General features: G+C 46.1%; 2 protein-coding genes across 2 annotated transcripts in view; both read right to left on the bottom strand.

Annotated features, from left to right (window-relative positions):
• Positions 1-11,129, bottom strand: part of LRRK1 (leucine-rich repeat kinase 1) — a 126,301-nt gene extending 115,172 nt beyond the window's left edge. Inside the window, exon 1 of the mRNA XM_012642723.1 lies at positions 10,911-11,129. Within this exon, the coding sequence (XP_012498177.1) occupies positions 10,911-11,007 (97 nt within the window). The 5' untranslated portion in view covers positions 11,008-11,129. The remainder of the gene's footprint in view (positions 1-10,910) is intronic.
• Positions 11,130-20,123: 8,994 nt separating this feature from the next.
• Positions 20,124-23,181, bottom strand: part of ALDH1A3 (aldehyde dehydrogenase 1 family, member A3) — a 33,854-nt gene continuing 30,796 nt past the window's right edge. Inside the window, exon 13 of the mRNA XM_012642722.1 lies at positions 20,124-20,691. Within this exon, the coding sequence (XP_012498176.1) occupies positions 20,619-20,691 (73 nt within the window). The 3' untranslated portion in view covers positions 20,124-20,618. The remainder of the gene's footprint in view (positions 20,692-23,181) is intronic.

Genomic DNA, 23,181 nt, shown 5'->3' with positions numbered 1-23,181 from the left:
CTGTCAGCTGCAGTCTCTCTGCCCTCCTCTCTGCAGGCTACAGTGACAAATGCTGTGTTCACAAACAGCTACGGGGAATCCCAAACACAGAGATCAACCTCCAACCAGGAACCCAAAAACATTTGAGGAAGATCAACACCACAAAGGAGAAGCAACGAACTCCACTAACGGACCAGCATACAAGGCAGGCTACAGATTGGTGGGAAGAGACACCCCCACCCCATACACATATACCCAGAAAATATAGATAATTGAGTTCCCTGTTTATGTGGCCAAGAACACAGTCTCATCGGAAGCATTATGATCACCCAGGGCAGAAGATGTGTCTTATCTTACTGCTCTTTCCTTGGGCCTCAAAGTCCCCAAGGGGAGGTGAACAGCTGATGGTGACAATGTCTGTGCAAGGCTGGGTCTTGCCTGATCTTGCTGCACCCTTACATTACTGCTCCAGCAGAAAACCTACACAAATAACCCAGTCACTGGGATAAGGGAGTTTTGGGCTCTCCTGGTTCACAATAAAACTTGGTATCAGCAATAGCCATCCTCATCCCGGAGGAAAAGACCAAGGCTGTGCCTGAGTTTCCCTAAGTGGAATCTCAGGCTCCAGCTTTCCAGCCTCTCAGGGGCCCATCTCTACTCAGAACCAATATTACCAGAGCAAGAATGAACTCAGAACAAATATTACTGACATCTCGGAGAGACAAGGACACAGCATCCATAAATAAGAACCAACTAAAAATCTCAGAAATTAAAACTAATTGAACTATAAGACATAGCAGGTGGGCTGCAGAACAGAACAGACACTGCTGAAGGACAAATCAGTAATCTGGAAGATCACGTGGAAGATGCAGCACCAACAGACAGAGAGGCTGGAAGTAGAGAATAAAAAAGTAGGAAACATAGAAGATACTTCTTGAAGTTTTTCAAAATGTGTATAATAATTCCAGAAGTATATACTCAAATAAGAATAATTCTCAAGTGGAGAAAAGATGAATCCTCAGAAGTGACAGGATACTAGTCAAGAAGTTGAAAAGGGAGAAGAGGAATAAATTTAGAAAAAAGAAGAAAAAAAAACCAAGTGAAATAAACAATCTTATGGAAAGACCAATCAACAAAAAAATGAAAGAGACAGAGAGTATACCTGTGCATACAAGACTATACAAGCAATATCTGGAGTGAGGAGATAAAATTATAGATTATAGAGAACTAAAAATCATGATACCGCCAAAGGAAGCAGGGATCCTTGGAAAAATGAGAGAGTGCACGTCTGGGACAAGAAATGAACAACCTATGCCAGGATGTCTTGTCACATCAGAAAGCAAGGATGTTATCAAAGACCCCTGGGGTCAGACCAAAAGATCGAGGAACCAACCCAAAGGGGCCCACTGGCAAAAAAGGAACAGTTTAACTATAGCATCAAGAATCAAATAAGTAGAAATCCGTGAGTTCATGATACTAAGAAAAAAAAATCCTTCATTGGTTGTCTTCAAAAAGTACTAGGGAACCTATCGCCTTGGGCTATGCCTGGTGCCTGCTCTCCAGGGCCCTGTAACAGCCCTCTAACTCCCTAAATAAGATCATGCTGCTCCTTGGGTGCTTCCATCAGTGTCCAAACAAAATCTGTGCCCCTGCCGCAGCCTGCCACAAAGGCTCACCTCTCCGGCCCTCTGTGGTGCTCCTCTCCCTCTGCTCCAACCGCACAGGCCATCTTGCTGTTACTCAAACATGCCGAGCTCATTCCCACTGCCCGGCTTTTGCACTTGCTGGTGCCTTTCTGGGAGCACCATTTCCCCCCACTCTTTATAGGACTGACCTCCTGATTCCATTCACTTAATTTTGGTTAAATGCCACCTCTCCCGGGACACCTTCCCTGATCTCTGATCCAAAATAGCGCCCTATATCTGTCACGCTCCATCTCTGCACGCTGGTTGACTTTCTTCATAGCCCTTTTTCCTCCTGACAGTAGAGTGCATGTTTATTTATTGTGTTTCCCCTGGGAAAATATGCATTATAAGGACATTTTCCCAGTTTCCCAGGGCCCTGTCTGTAGCAAGCTCTGACATAGTGTGGAATGCATGAATGAGCACAGGAAGGAGGGCTGGGCATATCATTCTATGTTGTTTTCAATATGTTAAAAAACAAAAACAAAACCCTCTTCTTTCTAGCCTTCCCGTGGCTCCTTCCTGGTCAGCCAAGCATATCTGAGATTCAACGTCAGCATCTTATCCAATACAATTAAAAATGGCCATGGGGTGTCTCTTCCATAAATGATCTTGCTCTATTGCTGTCTTCATCAAGCATCACTGGTTTTCTTCCTGCTCTTTGCTCTCTATTTTTCCTGCTATAATTTGAAGCCCCATGAGAGCAGAGGGCACACTCCTGCTACAGGCTCAGCATCCAGAACAGTGTCCACCATAAACAGGTATGTGATAATGGTTCAAATAATAATGCTGAATTAATAAAGACACACAAAAAGCCAGGCCTTAGAAAAATGTAGATAATGCAGGTCATTAAAAGGAACTTCAAAAATCAGTGCCAATGAAAACACTATTTTTCTGGCAGTGTTTTTGCTGACTTCTTTTAGCATCATAGAAAGTTGCTTTCCATATAACTCATAGACACACTTTGCCTAGAAAGTCAGCTAATTGCAAATTTCCCTAATAATTCTTTGAACTATAGAATTATAGAACTTAGAACTACCTGGAATTCACTGTAAAAATGTTGATTTTAGCAAGCAAACTTGAAGTTTTAAAAAAGAAATAAAGATAAAATTAATTGAGAAGATTGACATTGAAATACAATAAAATAAATGCCAATTAGGATCCCCTGGGGAATTCAAGAACACACTGCATACATAACACAGGAGCAGAATGCTATGAAAAGAAACAGCCAAGAACAGGAAAGAGCTTTTTGGAAATTAAAATTGAGTGCCCAAATAAAACATTCAACAGAGGGATTAGAAGATAAAGTCAAGGAGATCTTTCAAACATTAAGAAAAAGAAGAAAAGTTGGAAAATATGAGAGAAAAGTTAAGCAACATGTATCTTAACTAATAGGAGTTCCAGAAAAACAAACAAAGCAAAACGGGAGAAAAAGCAGAGAAGAAAAATATTACCAAAGAAAATACAAGGAATTTTCCAGGCCCCAAAGGGATGCATGCTTGGTCTACCTAGTGCCAAGCAGCATGCATGACAAAGGACCCTCACCCAGGTCTTTCCTTATGAAATTTCAGAAGACCAAGCACACAGAGAAGACCCTAAAAGCTCCCAGAGACAAAAAGCCAGGTCACCCACAGAGCAGTAAGAATCACACCACATCGGAGGACAAGCGAGTGGGTTCTTCCAGGTTCTGAAGGCAGAGGAATTCCAGGTGAGATTGCAGGGTAGCACAAAAGGAGGACGTTTTGAGGAATTTGGAGTCGCTTGCCTGTGTCTCCCATAAGCCCCTTCTTTGGAATTTTCTCACTGATGTGCTCCAGTGAAGTGAGGGCTCGAGGCGGGAGTTCCGGGTGGGGAGCAGGAGGCAGATGGCGGCAGCAGGGAGTGGGCAGCGCCCACAGAGTAAGGGAAATGCCAAGTCTCCAGGCACCAGTCTTAGCGAGGGGAACATCCCATTTCAAGCTACAAATGCGACCTGGAGATGAGTCAGCTCTTACAGAACTAAATGCTGAGGGACGGCAGGGAGATGGGGTGTGAACGTGCAGGAAATATTCATCTATCACAGCGGGAAGGCAACAGACTCTCTCAATGAATCAACAAGAGAGAGGGGCAAGCATCTTCTTTGCATAGAGAAATGATAATTACCTGAAGAACTAAAACCAGAAACAGGAAATAAAGACCCTTTGGGAGCTGACACTGGGGCAAGGGCTCTGTTGCTTTTCCTATATTGTGGCCTCTTCTGTGTGACTGGCCTCTTTAACCAGGGCTGTGTGTTCCTTTGATCATTTTGAATGTGCTTATTCTGTGATCCTGTAATTCTGCTGGGGCATATGCAGTAAGATTCAACCCTTATAATAATAAGCAAAATGAAGAAGAAGCTAAAGGCATTATAACTGAGGATCGATTGAACATGGCTGTATACATGCTATTGAATGCGGTGCACCTGGAGAAAACTCCAAGACATAACTCAAAGGGAAAAAGCTGCACAGCAATGCGTATGATTGAGTATCGTGCATGGAAAAGCAGAGACGTATGCACAAAGGATTGTGTGTGTGCGTGTGTGCGTGTGCTAAGGAAGAAGTTAGGAAGGAAACACACTCAGCCCACAGTGATCACCCACGGACGCAACGGAAAGGCGCCATGGAAAATGTGGTGTTCTCTGCATCACTTCGCTCCACTATGAGAATGTGTGGAATCACATACAAATAACTATTTTCTTAACTTTCAGGGAGGAGTCAGGCACTAGGACAATGCTCCTTGCCCATGTCAGGCAGGGGCTGTTTGCTTGCTTTTTATTTTTGAGCCCAGAGGTGCTGGTGATGTTTGCAGAGAGACGGGGGTAACTGCCCATTGGAGCCGTTTGAGCCTGGCAGCTGGGGTGGGGGCAGAATGGCCAGAGGGGCCCTCCCCTGGCCCCCCCACACGCAGCCCCACCAGCAGAGCCAGGCAGAGTCCTCCACCTCTCACCCCCACGTGTGCAGACCACCTGTGACCACCCGCCGGTCTCTCCGCGTTCGCAAGGCCATCTCAAGTCCAAAATGAGCTACTAACAGGAACTTTAGAGCACCATTCTTGTCCTCTTGTATGCAAATTCTAACCTCAAATTTGCAATGTCACAAAGTTCTATAGTTAAGATGAAAGAATACAACTTTTCTATGCCTTTAAATATCTCTAAGTCTCTGAAAAGTTCAAAGTGCCACATAAATTATATTTATTCTTGGTTTTCCTGAAATGACCAGGTAGGTGATTTTAAGCCAACGCTTGGCACCATGCCCTGGCTCCTGGGTGCTGGGCAATGAATGGAGAATGAGAAGAAGTCTCTAGACACAACCCTAACAACAATTAGCAAAAGGAACTGCGATCCTAAAAAGTTCTGTACCGTGAAAGTACAATTGCTGACTAATGCGTAATTCCTTCTACAGCGTCAGGGTTACAAGCGCAGGAAGGATTCTATTGCTTGAGATACATGTTTCTGTTTTTTGGTTTTTCTCTCTTTTCTTCTTTACGACAAATGTCACCCAGTACATAGCAAGGTGGTTAAGTGGAATCTGGACAAACTGAACACAGGGGTGGCTTGGATGGTGAAGGCACTGAGACTTGGGACTTCCAGGGAATACTGGCAGCTGTCTGTTTTCGTTTATCCGGGTCCCCGAAAATGTATGTAAAATTCGTACCCTCGAGTTTAGACTTACAGTTTTGGTGTGGGGAGAAGTCCATTCCCAGAGAAATAAAGAATTTCATAAAAATCCCTAATGATTGCTCCTTCAAGGTCTGGCTCACACGGATCAAGAATCCAGACAGGTGGGTGGAAATCCTTGTCCGTCTGCACAGAGGCCTGGAGATGTCCGTGTGGGCATCTCCCTGCTCACAGACCACTGATCTCTTCGTGGGGGCCAGGGCGGACGGCTGGCAAGAAAAACTTCTCTCTTGGCTGCTGAGTGCTCGCCAGGCGGGCCTGGCTGTTCCCCAGCAAGTACAGAGGTCACCGGGTGGGGCCGCCCTGCCCACTCCACATAACAGGAGCTGAGTCAGGAGCAAGTGTGGGGTAGGGGTGGTGGGGCAGGTGGTGGTGGGGCAGGGAGGGAGGGTCTGAGGCCCTGGGGGATCTACCACCTTCAGGCTTGGGCCACCTGGACTGGGGCAAGTGAGTGGGGGGACTCCTGAGTGCTGTTCATGGCGGGGCTGTGGGAACAGGTAGGGGTAACTCTTCCCCTGGACCCAGGCGGCCACGGCCTAATGATTAGTCCATAGACTAAGGTGCAAAAATACTCAAGTGATATACAGTGGCATGAGTGAAGGTCATGGGATGGCTTCCTCAGCCTAAAAAGGAACCCGCAGGGAGGGCAAGGCCTCTGCTTGTAGTTTCTCCAAGAAAGGGGTTAAGGGATTCTGACAGGGCTAAATGGGTAGAGCTAGACACAATGAGAGCAGGACAGATTCCCACAGCATACACTTATAACAGAGCTGTCCACAGAAAGGCTGGCATCTTCTGATAGGTAGTCAGCTCCCCATTGCCAGAAGGAAGCAAGCATATTCTGGACAAATAACTAAGAAACAATCTAAGTCTCAGATTAAGGTTAATGTTCGAAGCCTCATCAGGCCCAGAGCTTTTGCAGGTGGGCTCCGCTCTGCAGGCGTGAAGCCCGGCTGTGTTAACTGCCACCTACACGCATGGATGCCCACGGTCACTTCTCCCTCCATCTGGGCCTCCCTTTCCTTCGCCTCACTCAATAAGGGACTCCTTACTGGACACGGCCTACGCTCCCTGGAGGGGCCCAGCGTGCTCCTGTGCCCAGGCTGGAGGCTCCTTCCCAGCAGAGCCTGTCCCCTGTCTGCCCCTCCTCTCCTGCCTCCCATGCAGCCCAGCAGGGGCCAGTAGGACACCAGCAGGAGCAACAGGTTGAAGATGTGGGCTGGTGCCTCAATGGGGATTTGTCCCTTTAGAACTGCCTACAGCAGCGCCACAAGCAGGTTCGCTACCACCCTAGAGGCGCTTCCCAATTCAGTCTATTTCCTATTTCTATTTCTGGAAGGCAGAGCGCCCCCACTTGAGCAACCACTTGGCTCTTATATTAAGAAGCTATATTTAAAAAAAAAAAAAAGAAGTTATATTTTTTGATACAGATTTGAAAAAGCCAAAGGAGGAAAAAGAAAAAAACACATTGGAAGCAGCCACGAAACAACCTGGGATTTGAAGACCCTCCGGAATGTTCCTTCTCCTCCGTCGGTCCATGCTGGGCCGGTGGTGGGCAGTGCTGAGAGGCGTGCGGCTGTGTCAGGGTTTTCAGGGCCAAAGTGACGACTACTCGCAGAGAGCTGGGGGGAGCCACCGCCGGGATGACGTCCGCCCACGCCCCCGCCCCCCTCCACCATGCAGAAGAGTCTCACCAAGTGTTCTCAGCCCGAATTATCTGGAAGTTTCCTCACTTCTCTACCTTCCAGGGTGGCTCACTTCAGCCGGCAGGGCAGGTTTTTCCACTCTGGCTGGTGTCATGACATGTTTGTCAAAGTAGTTCGCCCTGCAGCCCAGGTCACATACCTCACTGAAGCTGGTGCTATCCACTCACAAACTCTAAACTCATTGAAGTTCTCTAAACATTCCTCCTGCACTGCCGGCAGCCGACTGCGGACAGTGCTAACGAGGGGAAGGTTGTCACACACCTTCCTGGGACACACAGCAGACCCCAGCGCCACACGGCTGCAGCTGGGTGAAGCTCTCCCACATCCAGGGGCTCTGAAAGGGTTGACCCTAGTTCTAAACAAACATGAGCTGAGGCCAGGGGAGTCAAAATAGGTAGGGGGTGTGAAAGAGCACACCTGGCACACAAATAAAAAGTACAAAATACCATGACCCCAAAACTCAGAAGTAAAAAATGTATCTTGTTAATTGTTTAGGTCCTGTTTGAAACCACACTTGGAAGTACGATAAGAGCTTTATCATTTTCAAACGTGTTATCTTCCAGACATTTTTAAAGGATGAGAGAGCTGTCCCTACATAATTTGAGTGTCCTTGCTTTTCCTTCTGGCAGCCAACTTTTCTCAGCCAGAGCTGGGAATTGGGTCTGGGACAGTCTTCCCTGAGGTGAGGCTGCTGGATTTGAGTGGGGAGGTCTCCCCATGATCCCAGGAGATCTGGGAGAAGGTGGACTGGAACAAATCCAGCCCATCCTCTTAGAACAGACTCAATGGAGGGTGAGCCCTGCAGGGGGCTCAGCTGCAGGGGTGTGGAGTCCAGTATTCCTTCATTTGTTCCAGAAAGACATTAAGGGGGGAAGAGGCCAGCAGAAGCAAATTTGACCTTGGATGTGAGCGCAGGAGGTATGCCGGTTAGATCTTAATCACAGCAGTGTTTAAAGAAATAGCAATTTAAAAAAATAACTTGCAATGTTATTTTTATTATTGCAAAAGAAATGGAAAACAAGAAAAACTAACGTAAATTCATCGTAGAAAACATAAACACCATAGATAAGCAAAGCAACAGTGTCTGTAATCCCAACACACAGATGTGACTACCTGGTACCCTTTGAGTGTCACTTGCCCCCTGGCTGTGGCCTTGGTGTATACAGATTTACATTCTGTGAAAATGAAATCCAACATGCAACGTTTTAAAATTGGGCTCTGCAGCGGGGGTGTTCTAGGCTTTAATCCCTGGAATTATTATATATTACTGTATAATAAATTCTGTTAGTTAGGTCTGGGTGGGGCTCACAGGCTCAGCTCTGCTCTTAGCCCCTGTGGGACCTTTAAATTCTCAGAGTATGGGCATAAAATAGTAGCTTTTTCGTAATATTTCTTATGAGGATTTCATTGTTTTTATAATTCCCTAGCATATAATCTCCTTAATTTTGAACCACAGGCCAGAATTTTCCAAAGAATTTCAGGCCACTTTTCTGCTCATCTACTTCAACTCTGTGGTTTCTGTGTGTGTTCCCTGCACAAACACCTCCTCACCCTCAGGGGCTCACAGGGTGTCACCTTCCTGCCCTGTCCCAACCCCAACCACCTGGCCCAGTACCCAGGGGAGGCTGCATGTGTCCTTAGGGTTATCCAAAATGGGGATTGTGGGGAGTCCTGGAATTCCACTGGGGAGAAGCGGCCCCTGGGCCAGCCTCCACTTTCTGCCTGATCACAGCTGTCAGGGACAGGGACCCTCCTAAGGAACAGTACAAAGCTCAGACACAGACCTTTAAGGAAAACAAAACAAAACAGGGGCTGAGGAGTGTCAACGCTGTGGCCTCTCAGTACACATGAACATCTTTAGGTTATCCGTCCTACCCCTAGCCCAGAGGTGGGGCTAGGTTTGCCCAGGGCTCACTGTGGCCTGGTCCCTGGGACCTGTATGAATCAACGAGGGATACTTGGGGACCTTGGAAAGCATCATTTTAGCCTTGCCACTCATCAGCATGGCCTGGAGCCCGTTATAAACGCACACTCCCCATGCCCCAGACCCACTGAATGACAGTCTGCATCTCACCAGGTTCCCCAGGGGAGTTGGGTGTGCACTACAATTTGAGAAGTAGCGCTCTGTGCGACTCAAACCATTCGGAATGGCCGATTCTCCACCCCAGCTGCACGACAGAATCACAGCAGAACATGTGAAAAATGCCCACGCCTGCCCCCTGCCCTAAGACGCTGCTCCAGTGGGTCTGGGCGGTGCACTGGCAGTTTGGGAAGCTCCCCAGTGATTCTGTGGGGCTCTTTCAGATGACACAACGACCTCCCCAGCAAGCCCCAGAAGGATCCCACCCCCGCCCTCACCCCCCAGGACTGCTGAGAGGAGCAGCAGGTGGAATGATGGAGCCGCCAGGGCTCTGGAGAGGTGGACGCACTGCCCCAAACTCAGGTGCCGCATTCTACTGCCCATGTCACCTTGACCTCACACTAACAAAGCAACTAAAAAAAGACAGATGTCTGAAAAACAGAAAAATAAAATTTAAAAAGATGCACATTGAATGAACACTCTGGAAACATTTAGTACTGGGCAATGTCAAGAAGCAAATTCTTCTCCCATTTCGTAATTTGGTTTATGTGAAAAGAAACCTTCCAGAAACATCACCCTTGTTAGCTGCTAGACATTTTAGATGGAGAAACAACGTTCGAGAAACTGAACAAAGTGTCCACTGCGCCGGGTACGATGCCCCATCGTTACCATAGTAAGAACACTTGGCCCTCTCACACTCAACACGGGGGCCTCTCAACCCCCGCAGGACGGCCTAGAATTTAAGAATGAGAGTTCTAGGGTTACGACAGGGCTCAGGTGGCAGTTCTGCGATTTATGAGCTGTTGACCTTGAGCAAGTTTTTAGACCTCTCGCACCCTCATGTTTCTTGGCTATAAAATAGGGATAAAAGTACTATTTTCACAGGTTCTTGTGAGGATTATATGAGATTATTTCATAAAGCACTGAACCCAGTACCTAGGATGTACTAAGGGATTAACAAATATTTATTGTTAACAACATCAGTGTTATTCTACTGGTGTTAAAAGTGATGCAACTCAAGTGGAAAATCTAGCAATATGTGCAAAGAGGCTAAAAAATGTTCAAGCCCAATAATCTGACTTCTGTAAATCTACACTATAGAAATAATCTTGAAACTATGTATGAAAAGATGGGAATGAAATGCTTTTGGTAAGTGTGGACAACCAGAAGACACCCAAGTGTCCAAGAGGAGAATAAGGTCAATCATTTCATATAGTGCAACCATAGAACATGTTTCACTTATCACATGACCTAGGTGAATGTCACTGATAGAAGGTTAGGAGAAAAAAGCAGGATGCAAAATTATATGCACCTTATAAGTAGAATAAAGTTAAAACAAAGTCCCTTCATCACAGAAAAGCAAGCTAGATGAGAACATGCCAAGATGTGAACTGTGGTTGTGTTTGAGGTAGTGGAACCCTGGGTGATTTTTTTTCAACTTTCTCTTTTATTCTTTTCTCAATTTTTCTGTAATAAACATGCATCATTTTTACAATACAAAAGCAAAACCCAGTCCCCATTAAAAGAAGTCCTTTAACGAATATGAAGTAATGTCCTAATTCTTACTGTGAGTCCACAATAAATTTTGTACATGGCCCCTCAATTTTTAGAATGTAAGTGAGAATCTCAAGATATATTTTATGAAAAAGCACCAAATAATTGGCATTTAATTTCCTTTGGTGGAAAATCCTCGTTCTTACGCAGCCCAGACTCCCTGCAGGACAAGCATGGCAGGTTGTGCCCATGCAGGCATGGCGAGCCCCTGCCCTTACCGTTGTGCGTCTCCATGGCGCGTTCCGGACACACGGCTGACCCCTCTGGCCCTACACACCAGTACATGCTGGGTGGTCTCTGTGACATGCCAGCCATCAACCCCTGAGGCAGCCGATCTCCAAAGGTAGGTCCTGCTGTTGTCACCGCCGCCGCCGCTGCCCGTGGGGTGGACTAAGGCACGGACACACAGGCATGGCTGAGCAGAAAGCGTTCTTGTTCTGGAGGTGAAAAACATCATAAAATCAGAAAGTATTTTTAATTCAAGCCCTTTCCTGAACCCCTGAAAATATTTACTATTTACATTGGTTCACTGAGATTTTCCCTCTCCTTGGCAACATTCCTCTTCCCAGTCCAGCCAGCCAGCCAAACTTGTCAGGTGGGGCCAGTGAAAGGACAGAGCTCCCCGCATCCCATCTCCATACTGGGCTCTGATCTTGTCTACCTGAGAGGAATCTTGAACAAACGCAAAACAATCACAGAACACCTACTGGTAAAGGGTTCAATAATTGTTCAGTCAACACATAGCCACCGTCACTTGCCAGGCAGCCAGGCCCTGTGTGAGGCACAAGGATGCCAAGATGGCTAATCAAGGCCCTGCCCTCAAGGGTTCATACTCCAACTGGGGTGGGGCAGACACAGTTGGTCACAATATAAGACTCTCCCTTGCCCAGGATAGATTCTTTTGGAAGCCCAGAGTGGGCATGTAGTCTCAAAGGGGCAGTTAGGAAACAATCCCAAAGAGAAGGGATTGTTATTGGTTACGAAGTCAAGTTAGTTTGGGTTTTGGGGGTTAATGGAAATGAGCCCCATAAATTTTGCCCCTCCCCCAAAAAACATCTGGCAATGTCTGCAGACATTTTTGGTTGTCAGAGTTTCATGGTTAGAGAGTGCTACAGGCATCTAATGGGTAGAGTTCAGAGATGCTGCTAAACATTCCACAATGCACAGAATAGCCATCTGCAACAAAGAATTAATTATCTGGCCTCAAATAATTCCAAGGTGGTGAAACTCCAAGTTAAATTAAGACTGATCTAAAACTAACAACACCATGAATAAGCTGCTAGGGCCAGGTGATGCTCTTCCATGTTGGGCTCCCACTGAGCTTGGAGGTTCCCCTCATCAGGAGTGTCCATCCTGCTATGATAATTAGGAGACCAGAAAAGTCTTAAGGGCAAGACCCAGGCCCAGATCCATCCTGGCATGAGGTTAATTGCATGACAGGAAGGTATTACCACATGAAATGCCTGTGTTCCTATCAATGTTTGTGTAGGGTATTCTATACATAAAGTACAATTAGCAACCCATGTCTGTGTTCACTGAGACAGACAACTCCAAAATGTGGAATGATGGCTCAGCCAAAAATAATTTTTGAAAAATCAAGGTCATATAAATAACACCAAACACAATATATAAAGGTAAAAAAGCATGGTGTGGATGTCAAAGGCGTGTATTTCCTCCGTCACACATTAGCAGTGGCTCAAGCTGACATTTATGTGTGTCTCAGTTTTTTCTTTCTTAAAAATAGACATGCACCTCCACGGCCTGGCAACCTCACAGGGTTGCTGTAAGAATTCAACTAAGGGAAAGTTTCTGCAGCCTCTTTCAACAACAGGGCTGGGGTAGTCATTACTTGCAGTAACAGCGTGAAGACTTGGGGGGCCTACCTCCCACCTAAGCTCAGAATATTGATGCTGGGGGTTGATGCTCAGTTTCCCCAGTGGGTAGATTCTAGAAGGTGCCCTTAAGAGTGAAAGTACTGGGCAGGCTAGAGAACAAGGCGATGAGAATTTCTCATCTAAAAGCCTAGAAATCAGGTGGGCTGAACTTTTCAAGGCAGGGGAAGGTGAGGCTAGAAAAAGGCTGGCACCAGTGGCTATGCTTACCATGAACCAGCACCTTTCTGAACCAAAGAGGGAAAGGTCAAAAGAAACCATATGTAGGAAACACCCGTGTTTGAAGTCAGGAAGCCTGAAAAGTCCAGGGAGGAAAGGAGAAATGATCAGTCTGGACAAAATTAAGGAGAGGATTAAAGCCTTATAAATTACAAAACTTGATTCAGAAAATCAACTTGAGTCGGGGAGCGGGAGAGCCAGCAAGACAGAATCTGCTTTAAAATAAAGGCTCTGGATCACACATTAACATCCAGAAACCGAGAGGCACAGCTGCCATCTGCTTTCGAACACCTCTCCGAGACATCCACCAAACGTATCCAACAACATTTCAAAAATCCAAACGCTAGACATTCCTTCTCATGATGGAACTGTCTGTTTTTAAGTTAAAAAAAAAATCTTTAAAATATTTTAGGCAAACCCTCGCCCAGCACATTTTGTTCCCCTTTTCATTTTCAGTTTCCTTTTGAAAATCACTTTACCAGTGGAGGATGTTGCCCCTGGAGCAGTTTTAAAATTATAATTAGTATTTTGGCATCCATTCTAAGGTAGAAGTTTTAAGATGAGGTAACTCAAGTTTTGCTCAATTTTTTTCCCCCTCAAATGGATCTTTGCTTCCTCCTCCTTCTTTGGGGTTCAGATCAATGCACCAAATCATGGTTGTAAGTTACATGTTTTCCTTTCATCGTACATCCTAAAGACGGCTTTCAGAGGGTTTTCTGCAGTAATGATTGTTTTAATAATTTTTAAAAACCTCATCGATTTCCTTTTGCCAACTCTTTATACCTGCATTAACAAATAAACCTAAACACGTAATGAAAAAGAAATAAATAGGATCCTGACATTCATTCTACAACTATTTTATTGAGCCCTTTCCATGAGGAGTGTACTACATGGGTTTATGAAGCTGGCAGGGAGGGCACATAGTTAAAAAAAAAAAGTAAATGCTGTGAAGTTTCTAAGAAGGGAGAAACATAGGTCTTTTTTTAGGAGGCTTGGGAAGATCCGTCCATCATAAAGACTTGGAGGACCATTGCAAGTGAAGCATGTTAGAAATGCTCATCTTGTCCAGCTCCTTTTTGAATCAAAAGCCTGATTGCTTTTTGAATCAAAAGCCAGGTTGGCCCACAGTTCTAGAAATCCCTTCAGTGCTATTAGCATCCTTTACTAATATTGGCTTACCTACAAAATGTGTTTAATAGGTTTGTGGACGTCAACATCTCATGGAGCTATGGCCAGAGATATATGTTGTTCTCAATTCCAGATGAGCACTCAATGGTTGGGGGACAGACGTGCTCCATGTGCTCCACATGCGAGTTAAGGCTGTCCATTCACCATTCAGTTACTGGACCACTATGCACTGGGCGCCTCCCGGCACTGTTACGTAGTGAGGACACAGCAGTGAGCAACATAGACATGGTCTCTGACCCCAGAAGCTGCAGTGGAGACTGAGAGGTAATTAAGGAGAAATTAAACACATAAAGAAGGAATACAGACAGTGGGGACTGCGAGAAGGCTGCAGAGCAAGGGACGTGAGAGACAGCATGGGTTTAGGGAGGGCAGCTGGGGAAGGCCTTCCATGGCCACGGGAAGAGTCAGGAGGCAGCAATGCAGAGATCCTGTCCTGGAGAGCAAGCTCTGCCTGGGTGGCTGGGGGACAATGGCCTGGTGGTCTGAGATGCAGAGGCCAGATCACCTGGGGTTGTGAGGGGAAGGAGCGCCCCTAGTTTTCATGCCAATTGCAAGGAGACGCTACTGAAGGTTCCATGAAGAGGACTGACACATCTGACTTAGCCATTATAAAAATCACTCTGGCTGCCTCATAGATAATGCAGGGAGGGGGGACTGTATTCGTACAGGAAAGAGGTGCTGGTACCTTGGGTGCGGGGAGAGTCCTTCAGAAAGAAAGGGACAGACCAAGACACATTTTGGAGGTAGACCCAATAGGACTTGCTAACAGACTGAATTCAAGGGATGGGGAATGGGGTGGAGAATAACTCCTGGGTTTTAGATCTAAGCAGCTGAGTTGACTACAGGGCCACTCCCTGAGATGGGGAGGCCTGGGAGAGGGAAAGGTTTGGCTGATCCCAAAACCCCCTGAAAGAAAAAAAATTAAGTTAATAACATACTAGCCTCATACCTAATTTGTCCCTATTTTCAGGACATAAGCAAAGATAATGAAAATCAAATCACTAAAGGCATTTAATGTTAACATTTTCCAAAACTGTGCAAATTCTAGCTATTCCTTTAATGCCTGGGCACTTCGATACCATGTGAATGAATGAGTGGCAAGCTCTAAAAATAGTGTATTTGCTGAGAGGATTGCTAAAACCATAAATATATGCTCCTGTTTCTCTACCTCTCCAACCATTGCAGGGGGATGTGTTTGTGGGAGAAAAACTTCGTGGCCTCAAATTACGAAGAGGCAGGTTGAGCTGGCTGCAAAGGTCCCTGACATGTCCATCACCATCCCCCTGCCAGCCCAGCCTTCCTGGGGTGCCTCCCGCGAATCCCTGCTAAGGAAGGTCGCCTGCAGATCGTAGAGACTTGCGGAAGCGATGGCAGTTTTATCTGTACGGGCCAGAGACGTTACAATACCCTGCCCTTGGGCAAGGCTCTGAGGGGGGTGAAAGTGCGCTGGGCCCACCCACATCACCAGGCCGCCCTCGGGCAGAGAGACTCCAGGCGGTCCCTTCCAGCGCCGCGCACACGCATTCACTCACACGCAGACGCGCACACTCCACCGCGGCCAAGTTAAAAGAGGGGTTTTTCTCCAAGGCAGAGGAAATGAGTGGACGCCCTGGTGTATTTTCCTAGTTTTGTTTCTTGCCTCTGCTCCCCCAAGCCCCGGCTCGGGTTCCCGAGGTTTCGGGTTCCCCGCCTGCCCTCCAACCCCCGGCTCGTGGGCTGGCTGGGGTCCGGGCACTGCGGGACGGAGCGGTGGCGTGAGACGGAAGTCGCCCCGCGCCCTCCGCGCCCCTCCGGCTGTGGCCCCTGGGCAAGGGCCACCCATGCCCGACCACGCGGCCGCCCGAGCGCCGGCCTGAGTCGCGGGTGCGGAGGCCCGCAGCCATCAGAGGCCAGGGCTCCCCGCGGACCGTGGGCGCGGGCCGGGGCGGTGGGGCGCGGGCGCACGGTTCCCGGCCCGGCTGCGGGAGGCAGCCAGGCCCCCGGCGGGGCGCGGACGGGAGCAGCACTTACCTGCGGCGGCGGCGGCGGGGTAGGGGTGCGGGCGCTCTGGGACGCGGGGCCAGGCGGACGCCAGCGGGCCGGGGCCTGGCCGTCCCACCGCCCTCTGTCCCCCGCGCCTCGGGCCGCGCGCGCCGGGGCCGGGCCGGGCCCAGACGCACTTCCTCAATCCAGCGGGCGGGGAGGGCGGGCAGCGGGCGGCGCGAAGAGCGCACAGGGCAAGGCCGCTGCACTTGGAGGGTCGGACGCTGCTTGCTCTCCCCTTGGTGGCCTGCCTCAGTTTCCCCAGCTGGAGAACACGGGTGATCACGTTCATTGCGCGTGCTCCGGGAGACGCTAGGGTCCTAGGGCCCTTCTAGTGCCTGGTCGCCTCCTGGTTGGGGCACCCTACTCTCTCCATGCGGGCCAGAGGCAGCAATGTCTGCTCTAGTAGCAGCACAATTGGCAGTTTAACTTCCTTCTAACGTGTATGTTGGCCATATACTATAGTTGTAAATATTAAAAAGATGGGAATGTTAAATTTATGTACAGCTCTTTACAGGGCAGTATAGAAATATGTAGACCTAAAGCGTTAATATTTTCCAAACTGCACTCCTTCCACACTTGAATGTATTAATTTAATTATGGATGTATGCAAAGATATTGCTATTTAGTGAATCATTTTCGATTGTCTGCTTTGGAGGGGGAGGTAAGTAAAACATGGTGGAATTTTGGCAATTTATCATGTCTCAACCTATCATAAGGGTGCTCATCTCACTACTGAGGGTAATACGCAAACGCAGACCATAAAGATCCACACCCATGCTGCAGGCGGGCTTTGACTGGGCTGCACATGCCCACCCAGGAAGAGCCTGCTCAGAAAACGCGGATGGTTCTACACCCTGGCAGGACCAGCACCCTACATTCCTCTCATGTAATATAATGACTCAGATATTCCCAGGATTTATAGCAAAGCACAGAGGCTAATCTCCACAACCCTCACTGCCATTTCACGAAACCCGGGTGCTGCAGGGTCCCCACAGTCTTGCTGACACCGCTCCCTGGGTCCCTGGCTGGCAAGGGAACCACTGAGCAGCTTTGCTCTGCTCCCAACAGGGCGGCCCGAGCCAGCTCTCCCGCCTCCGGACGCCCTTCCCAAAGGGTGGGCGCAGTTTTGCAATCCTGTCCTCACCACTTAAGTCCTCATACCAGTTTGCAAGAGGCAGCAGTGTGATCGCGCCCTGTAAACTAAGTCTCTGACAATTTGCATGGCAGGGCGTCTGCAGTACTGAGTGAGCCCGGCTCCAAGGCGCACGGCGCGCCACCTAGCGCCACCGCGAGGAATCGCACGCCCAGTGCCTGGCGGGCCCTGGCAGGGAGGTGGCCAATGCGTATGGAGGCAACTCAACTTCCCTGTTAAATGAGCTTGGGAATAGGCTAAGAAATGTCCCTAGTGTAGAAAACAGATGGAGCATTTGACACACAGATGACCTGTCTTGAGCTGGTTATATTCCAGCATTTAACGCTATCCATTAGGCATGCGTTAGTCACAGGTTCCCATAGGAAGGTTATTACAGGTCAGTTAGGATTCCTTTCCCGGTCTTAAGGCCCACTGATCCCATGCTGTTGTAGCTTTTTCTCGGCATCCCACCCAGATTCTCCCCTCCTCAGGTAGGAATGACCCCTCCTATGGTGGGGCTGGAAGCCACCTCCCTGAACTGACACTTCTGCTTTCTAAGGGACAGTTGCTGACTGCTCTTTCTGTGTCTTCTAGTTGTCTGTCTTCAGCTGACGTTCCTCCTTGGACAATTTTTTAAACACCTCCCATTATCCATCTTCAAGCTGAAATCAGCCTCATGGCTAGAAGCAAGGAGCAAAGACATTAGAATGGCTTCATCCACCAACAGGAGAGGCTAGGGCACTCCACGGGGTCCACTTTTAGAGAAGGTGTCCACCCCACAGGCACGTGTGTGTCTGTTATCCCCAGAATGGTTCCCTTCAGTGAGTCACGCTCTGGTTAATTGAATGAGGGAAAAATGTGATTTTCCTATAGTGTTTTGCTCACATTTGGATTAACAAATGGGATGTTTCTAAATACATTAATACATACATAAACACATACACTAAGGAGATCGGATCCAAGCCTCTCAAGCTTTTTCCTAAAGAGGTGGTACTTTATAACCTCACGGTCAAAGTGACCTGGGCTCTCAACATCAAATGGACAGGTTGAGCTTGGTGAACCTACCCAGAACGAGGAATATTCTTGATCCAACCTCAGTGTCAACTTGGTGATTAAAGCTTCTTGGTTAGAAGCCTTAGAAACTTTGGGTCAGTTAAACCCGAACAGATCCTTTCTATAGATCCTCATTGAGAAAACTATGAAAAAAGACACTGTGCTCACAGCTGGGGGACACAGTGCTTTCCCTAAATCCTCATGCAGTCCTCTCCACCATTTTCTGCACTTACATCGTCACTTTATGATAAAATGAGACTCAGGCAGCTTAGATGACAGTTTAAACTTAGCCAACTAAGACACAGAACCTCTGAGGCCCAGCTCCCTGCCTGATCGACCCCCAAACCCACAGAAAAGGGTTTCACACTCAGGCAAAACACTGGGCCTGATGGATTGAGTAAATGTAATTTTATTCTTAAGTCATCAATCCTGCTTTATTACAAGCCATTTTGTAACGTAACAGTTCTCAGAAAGAGAAAGGCCTGCCACAGAATTAAAATGTCCTTAAATGGAAAAACATAATGTGTCTCAAATATTCAATTTTATTTTATTGTTATTGCATTGTTGAACACATTCTGCAGTTAGGATCAGAATTCCCAAGCTGATAGATTTTTAAATCATACCACAGGGGTAAACCTTAAAAGAAGTGAAATCTAACATTATATAGATTTCCATTTCTAAATACAGTATATTACAGAAGGTTAAATATACCACCTCTGCGTACTTACAACTATAAAAGATACATTAACTATACCAATTATAAATAATGTAGCATTTCCTATTAAAGGCATTATTGTACAATGAAAGAACAGGTACCCTCTAATGTATTACTATCAAGGTTAGTGTTTATGGTTACTTGAGATAAAATACGGAAAATTCAGTGTATGGAGTCGAATCCTGATTTAACAAGTTATCGGCAGTATAAGTGATAGGTGTTAACTGATGCAGAGAGGAAGGTGAATTTGGTATTGCTTATCTCAGACAAGGATGATAACCCCATTTTATACATGATTTTCTTTATACACACATTGGTTCTAACATAGAGCTTCGGTTTGATATTTCCCTCTCCAAATTAATTCTCAAACAGAAGCACCTTTTTCCCAGTTAGAAAAGGACCAGCAAGCAACAGTAAAAGTATCCGAATAACACAATTTAAGTTTGTTTTTGTTTTGAAAGCTACGTGGGAACACTTTCAGTTTCCCACGTTAAAACATGAAATTGCAAAAAAAAAAAAAACAACAAAAAAACATGAAATTGCACATTATTTGAATATCCAAAAAGGAAGAGAAAAAAAATCACAACCTGTTAGTGAAATACTCGGGCCACTTGGATGAAGATCCAGTTCCTCCATGGAATCCGGGTGTTATTTATTAACTAATCAGAAATTAATATCAAACTAGAACTTTAAAAAAAACAGGGCTGAATCCTATTAGCAGCCTTTCCAGTTGTGTATGTTTTACTAATCTAAAATGGATTATAGAGCTGGGGAAAAGGCAAACTACATAGGCTTATCATAAACCATTTGTGAATATGGTAGAAACGCATAATTTGTCAAAGTGAATTATGGCTCTGATGTGTCAAATGTGGAACTTCATTATCCTAGGATTTGCTACGCTGTTGTAGTGTTAGAACATTGGATCCTTAGCAGCAAAGGTAATACTAAACCTGTTTTTTGCCTAAGAAAAATGCCTTGGTTAAGGTAGACCATGACATAGTTTTTGAGCAAGCTCTTTGGGCTGTTGATCCAGTCATTTTCCAAAGGCAGCATTGGTTTTAAGCTGAATCCCATGTTGATGTCAATATACAGTCCTTGAGGACCCACACCTGGGCACACCCCGGGCCTCTGGTACCTTTCCAGGGTATGCATTCCTCAAAAGCTTCCCACTGTGAAAGACTTTTTTTTTTTTTTTTAACTTAATGCTTATCCTTTCTCGCTGAATGGTCCCACCTCTATCTCAGAAAGCAGAGGGGAATGTTCTGTGAGCAGGTAACCCTGAGGAGACCACAGGTACAGGGCCCTGCTTGCAGAACACACAGGGAGTTTTTTTCCAAATTCTTACTGGAGTCAGATTCAGCAAAGCATTTTTAAGTACGTGCTGAACACTTCAAATACCACTTCCTATTAACAAAGCCCTGAGTATCTTCACTGTCTCCTGGACCTGGTCTAAAGGAAAAAACAGAAATGGCCAACAGCTCCCTCCCCAGGCAGGACTGCGACATTGCACACAACACGTGGGCATCCACAGTTTGGTCAATAAACATGAGCATAAGAGGAAATCAAAAATCATTCAATTCCAGTAGATTTAAAGCCTCCAGAAGAAAGTATCCCGAGAAGGTCAGAAATGTCACTTTTTCTTCGGCAGGTTTGCTCTGCCACATTCAGCAGTCCAATGTTTGAGGAAGAAGTCCCCTTTCCTTCACGGGTTCTTGTCGCCGAGTTTGATGGTGACAGTTTTCACTTCTGTGTATTCGGCCAAAGCATATTCACCTCTGCGATCACAGAAAAGAGGAAGATTCAAAATGGGCACGTCACTTAGCCATGCTGTAGAAACTGTGTTCCAATGCTTGATTATTCTGTTGGGCAGCGTGGGGTTTATGCCACAGGGCAGAATATGACGACTTGATAGATTAATAGCAAGGACTACAACGTCATTAGTCAGTTTCAGTAACTGGGTATGTGACTTCAGTGTAAATACCAAGTTTTTTGTGTGTGATGCTTCTGAAATATTCAGAAGGACTAAGGATTTGCCTTTGAAGAATGAAGGGGTTTTTAAACAAATAAAGAGGTGAGTTCCCTGGGTTGGGAGTAGAGAGCAAAAAGAGAAGCCCTGGGAGGGTGAACGAGGCAGGAGGGCAGGCGCAGAGATCACTCTGGGTTTATAACTTTTAGATGGCCATTTGGAGCCACTTGGAAAGACAGAAGGGGCGGAGGCCCAAGGTTATGAACTGGGGACGAGGCCAGAGGACGAGAAGGAAGAACACCGAGGGCCTGCGGTTGGCCTCGGCGCACACAGCTGGGCACCAGCTGTCAGAGAGCAAGGCCACCCTGGAGGGGCAAGGGGAGCAGACGTTAGCACACATTGGACATAGGGAGGCCACAGCCTTTGCATCAGCATCCTTGGTACATCTCCTTTCTTGAAGTCTTACAGAGCCCAGGTGACCCTTCCCTGGTACCATGGGCCAGCTTCAGCATAGCTCCCCATCCCAGAGCAGAGAGGCCACTTTGGATAGATTTAAATCCCTCTCTAGCATTTGATCTGCTGTGAAGTAAAGAAAAATATGTGCTTGTTTAGGAAAAAGAGATGGAAGTAGAGGTGCCCACTGGAGGCTCTGTAGCTAAAAAGACCTGAGACAGAATCCCATCTCCTCCCTCAGACCACCAGCACCAGCCTCGCCTCCTAACTTGTTAGAAATGTAGATTCTCAGGCCTTATCCGGACCTACTGTGGCAGGCAGAATAAGGGCCTGCCCAAAGGCACCCACGTCCTAATCCCCCGAACCTGTGAATGTGTTAGGTTTCATGGCAAAGAAGAATTAATGTGGCAGATGGAATTCAAGTTATTAATCAGTTGACTTTAAAGGGGTAGAATATCCTGGATCATTTGGGTAGGCCCAGCATAATCATAAGCATCCTTAAATGTGGAAGAGGAAGGCAGAAGAAGAGAGTCGGAGGGAAATGAGACCATGGAAGCAGGTTCAGAGAGATGCAGCGGTGTCAGCTTTGAAGATGGAGGAAGGGGCCACCAGCCAAGGGATGTGGACAGCCTTTAGAAGATGGAAAAGGCAGGGAACATATTCTCTCCTGAGAGTCACTGAAAAGGAATGTGGCCTTGCTGACACCTTAATTTTAACTCAGTGAGACCTGTGGCAGATTTTTATCCTACAAAACTATAAGAGAATACATTTATATTACTTAAGCAACTAATGTTGTAATGGAAAACTAATAAACTTACTGAATCAGAAACTCTAGTGGTAGGACCCAGAAATCTGTATTTTAATAAGCCCCTCAGGTGATTCTGATGCATGTTTAAGTTGGAGAACTACTGGCTTAGAACTATGTAGCTCAGGTAAATTAATGAATTTGAAGCCTTCCCTGAATCTCTCATCATCTGTAAAATGGGAATACCATCACCTCCTGAGTTATAGCAATTAGAGATAATTCACACATAGCACCTCCATGAGCTAGGTGAAAAATGAGTGGTGGAAAGTAATATTGTTATTTTATTAATAATGTGTCATTGAGATTTTTAGGTAGTTTCCTAAACAAATAGTTCAAGAACCCATGATAATGAGTGAATTATTTTGTAATCTTTTCTACATATAACACAAAATATAAAAGCCATAAACAAAATGCTAAATTCAACTTTTGCAAAGCAAAGACTCCATTAACAAAACCCAAAAGACAAATGACAAACTAAAAGAAAAACTATTTACAACCCTGTGTGAGAAATAAGAGTCCTGTTTTCCTCAATATACAAAGAGCTCTTAATAACCAATAAGAAAAATACAAACCACCAAATGGGAAAATCAACAAAGGATATGGATATAGTCAGTTTGTAGGAAAACATAATGCAGATTACCAATTAGTGTAAAAAAGGTGCTCAACTCCTTCATGATTAAAGAAATGCAAACCAAAACTGTGGTGAGCCCATTTTTCATGTAGCAGATTATTCAATTTTAGGAATTAATTCTGAAAACAGTCTCCAACAAATGCACTGAAATGTATCCGCAAGGAAATACAATCGCCATGGTATGTAATAGCAAAATCTCTGGAAAATAACATAAAAGTCCATCACAGGAGACCATGGATAAAAAGAATGGAATGCTATCCAAAATCTATTCTCAAGAGCAAAAAATAGTTTGCTTCCATTTCATTTGAAAACAGAAAAGAATATACATGTTTACATCCATTGTATGCATAAAAAACATACAATACACTTTAAAAGTGAACATATGATGTTGCATTATAAAGATTCAAAGT

This window comes from Propithecus coquereli, unplaced genomic scaffold (genome assembly GCF_000956105.1).
Source record: "Propithecus coquereli isolate 6110/MARCELLA unplaced genomic scaffold, Pcoq_1.0 Scaffold184, whole genome shotgun sequence".
In the NCBI taxonomy this organism is placed as follows: Eukaryota; Metazoa; Chordata; class Mammalia; order Primates; family Indriidae; genus Propithecus; species Propithecus coquereli.
Note: the sequence above shows the minus strand (reverse complement) of the source record. Positions and strands in the feature narration are given on the sequence as shown.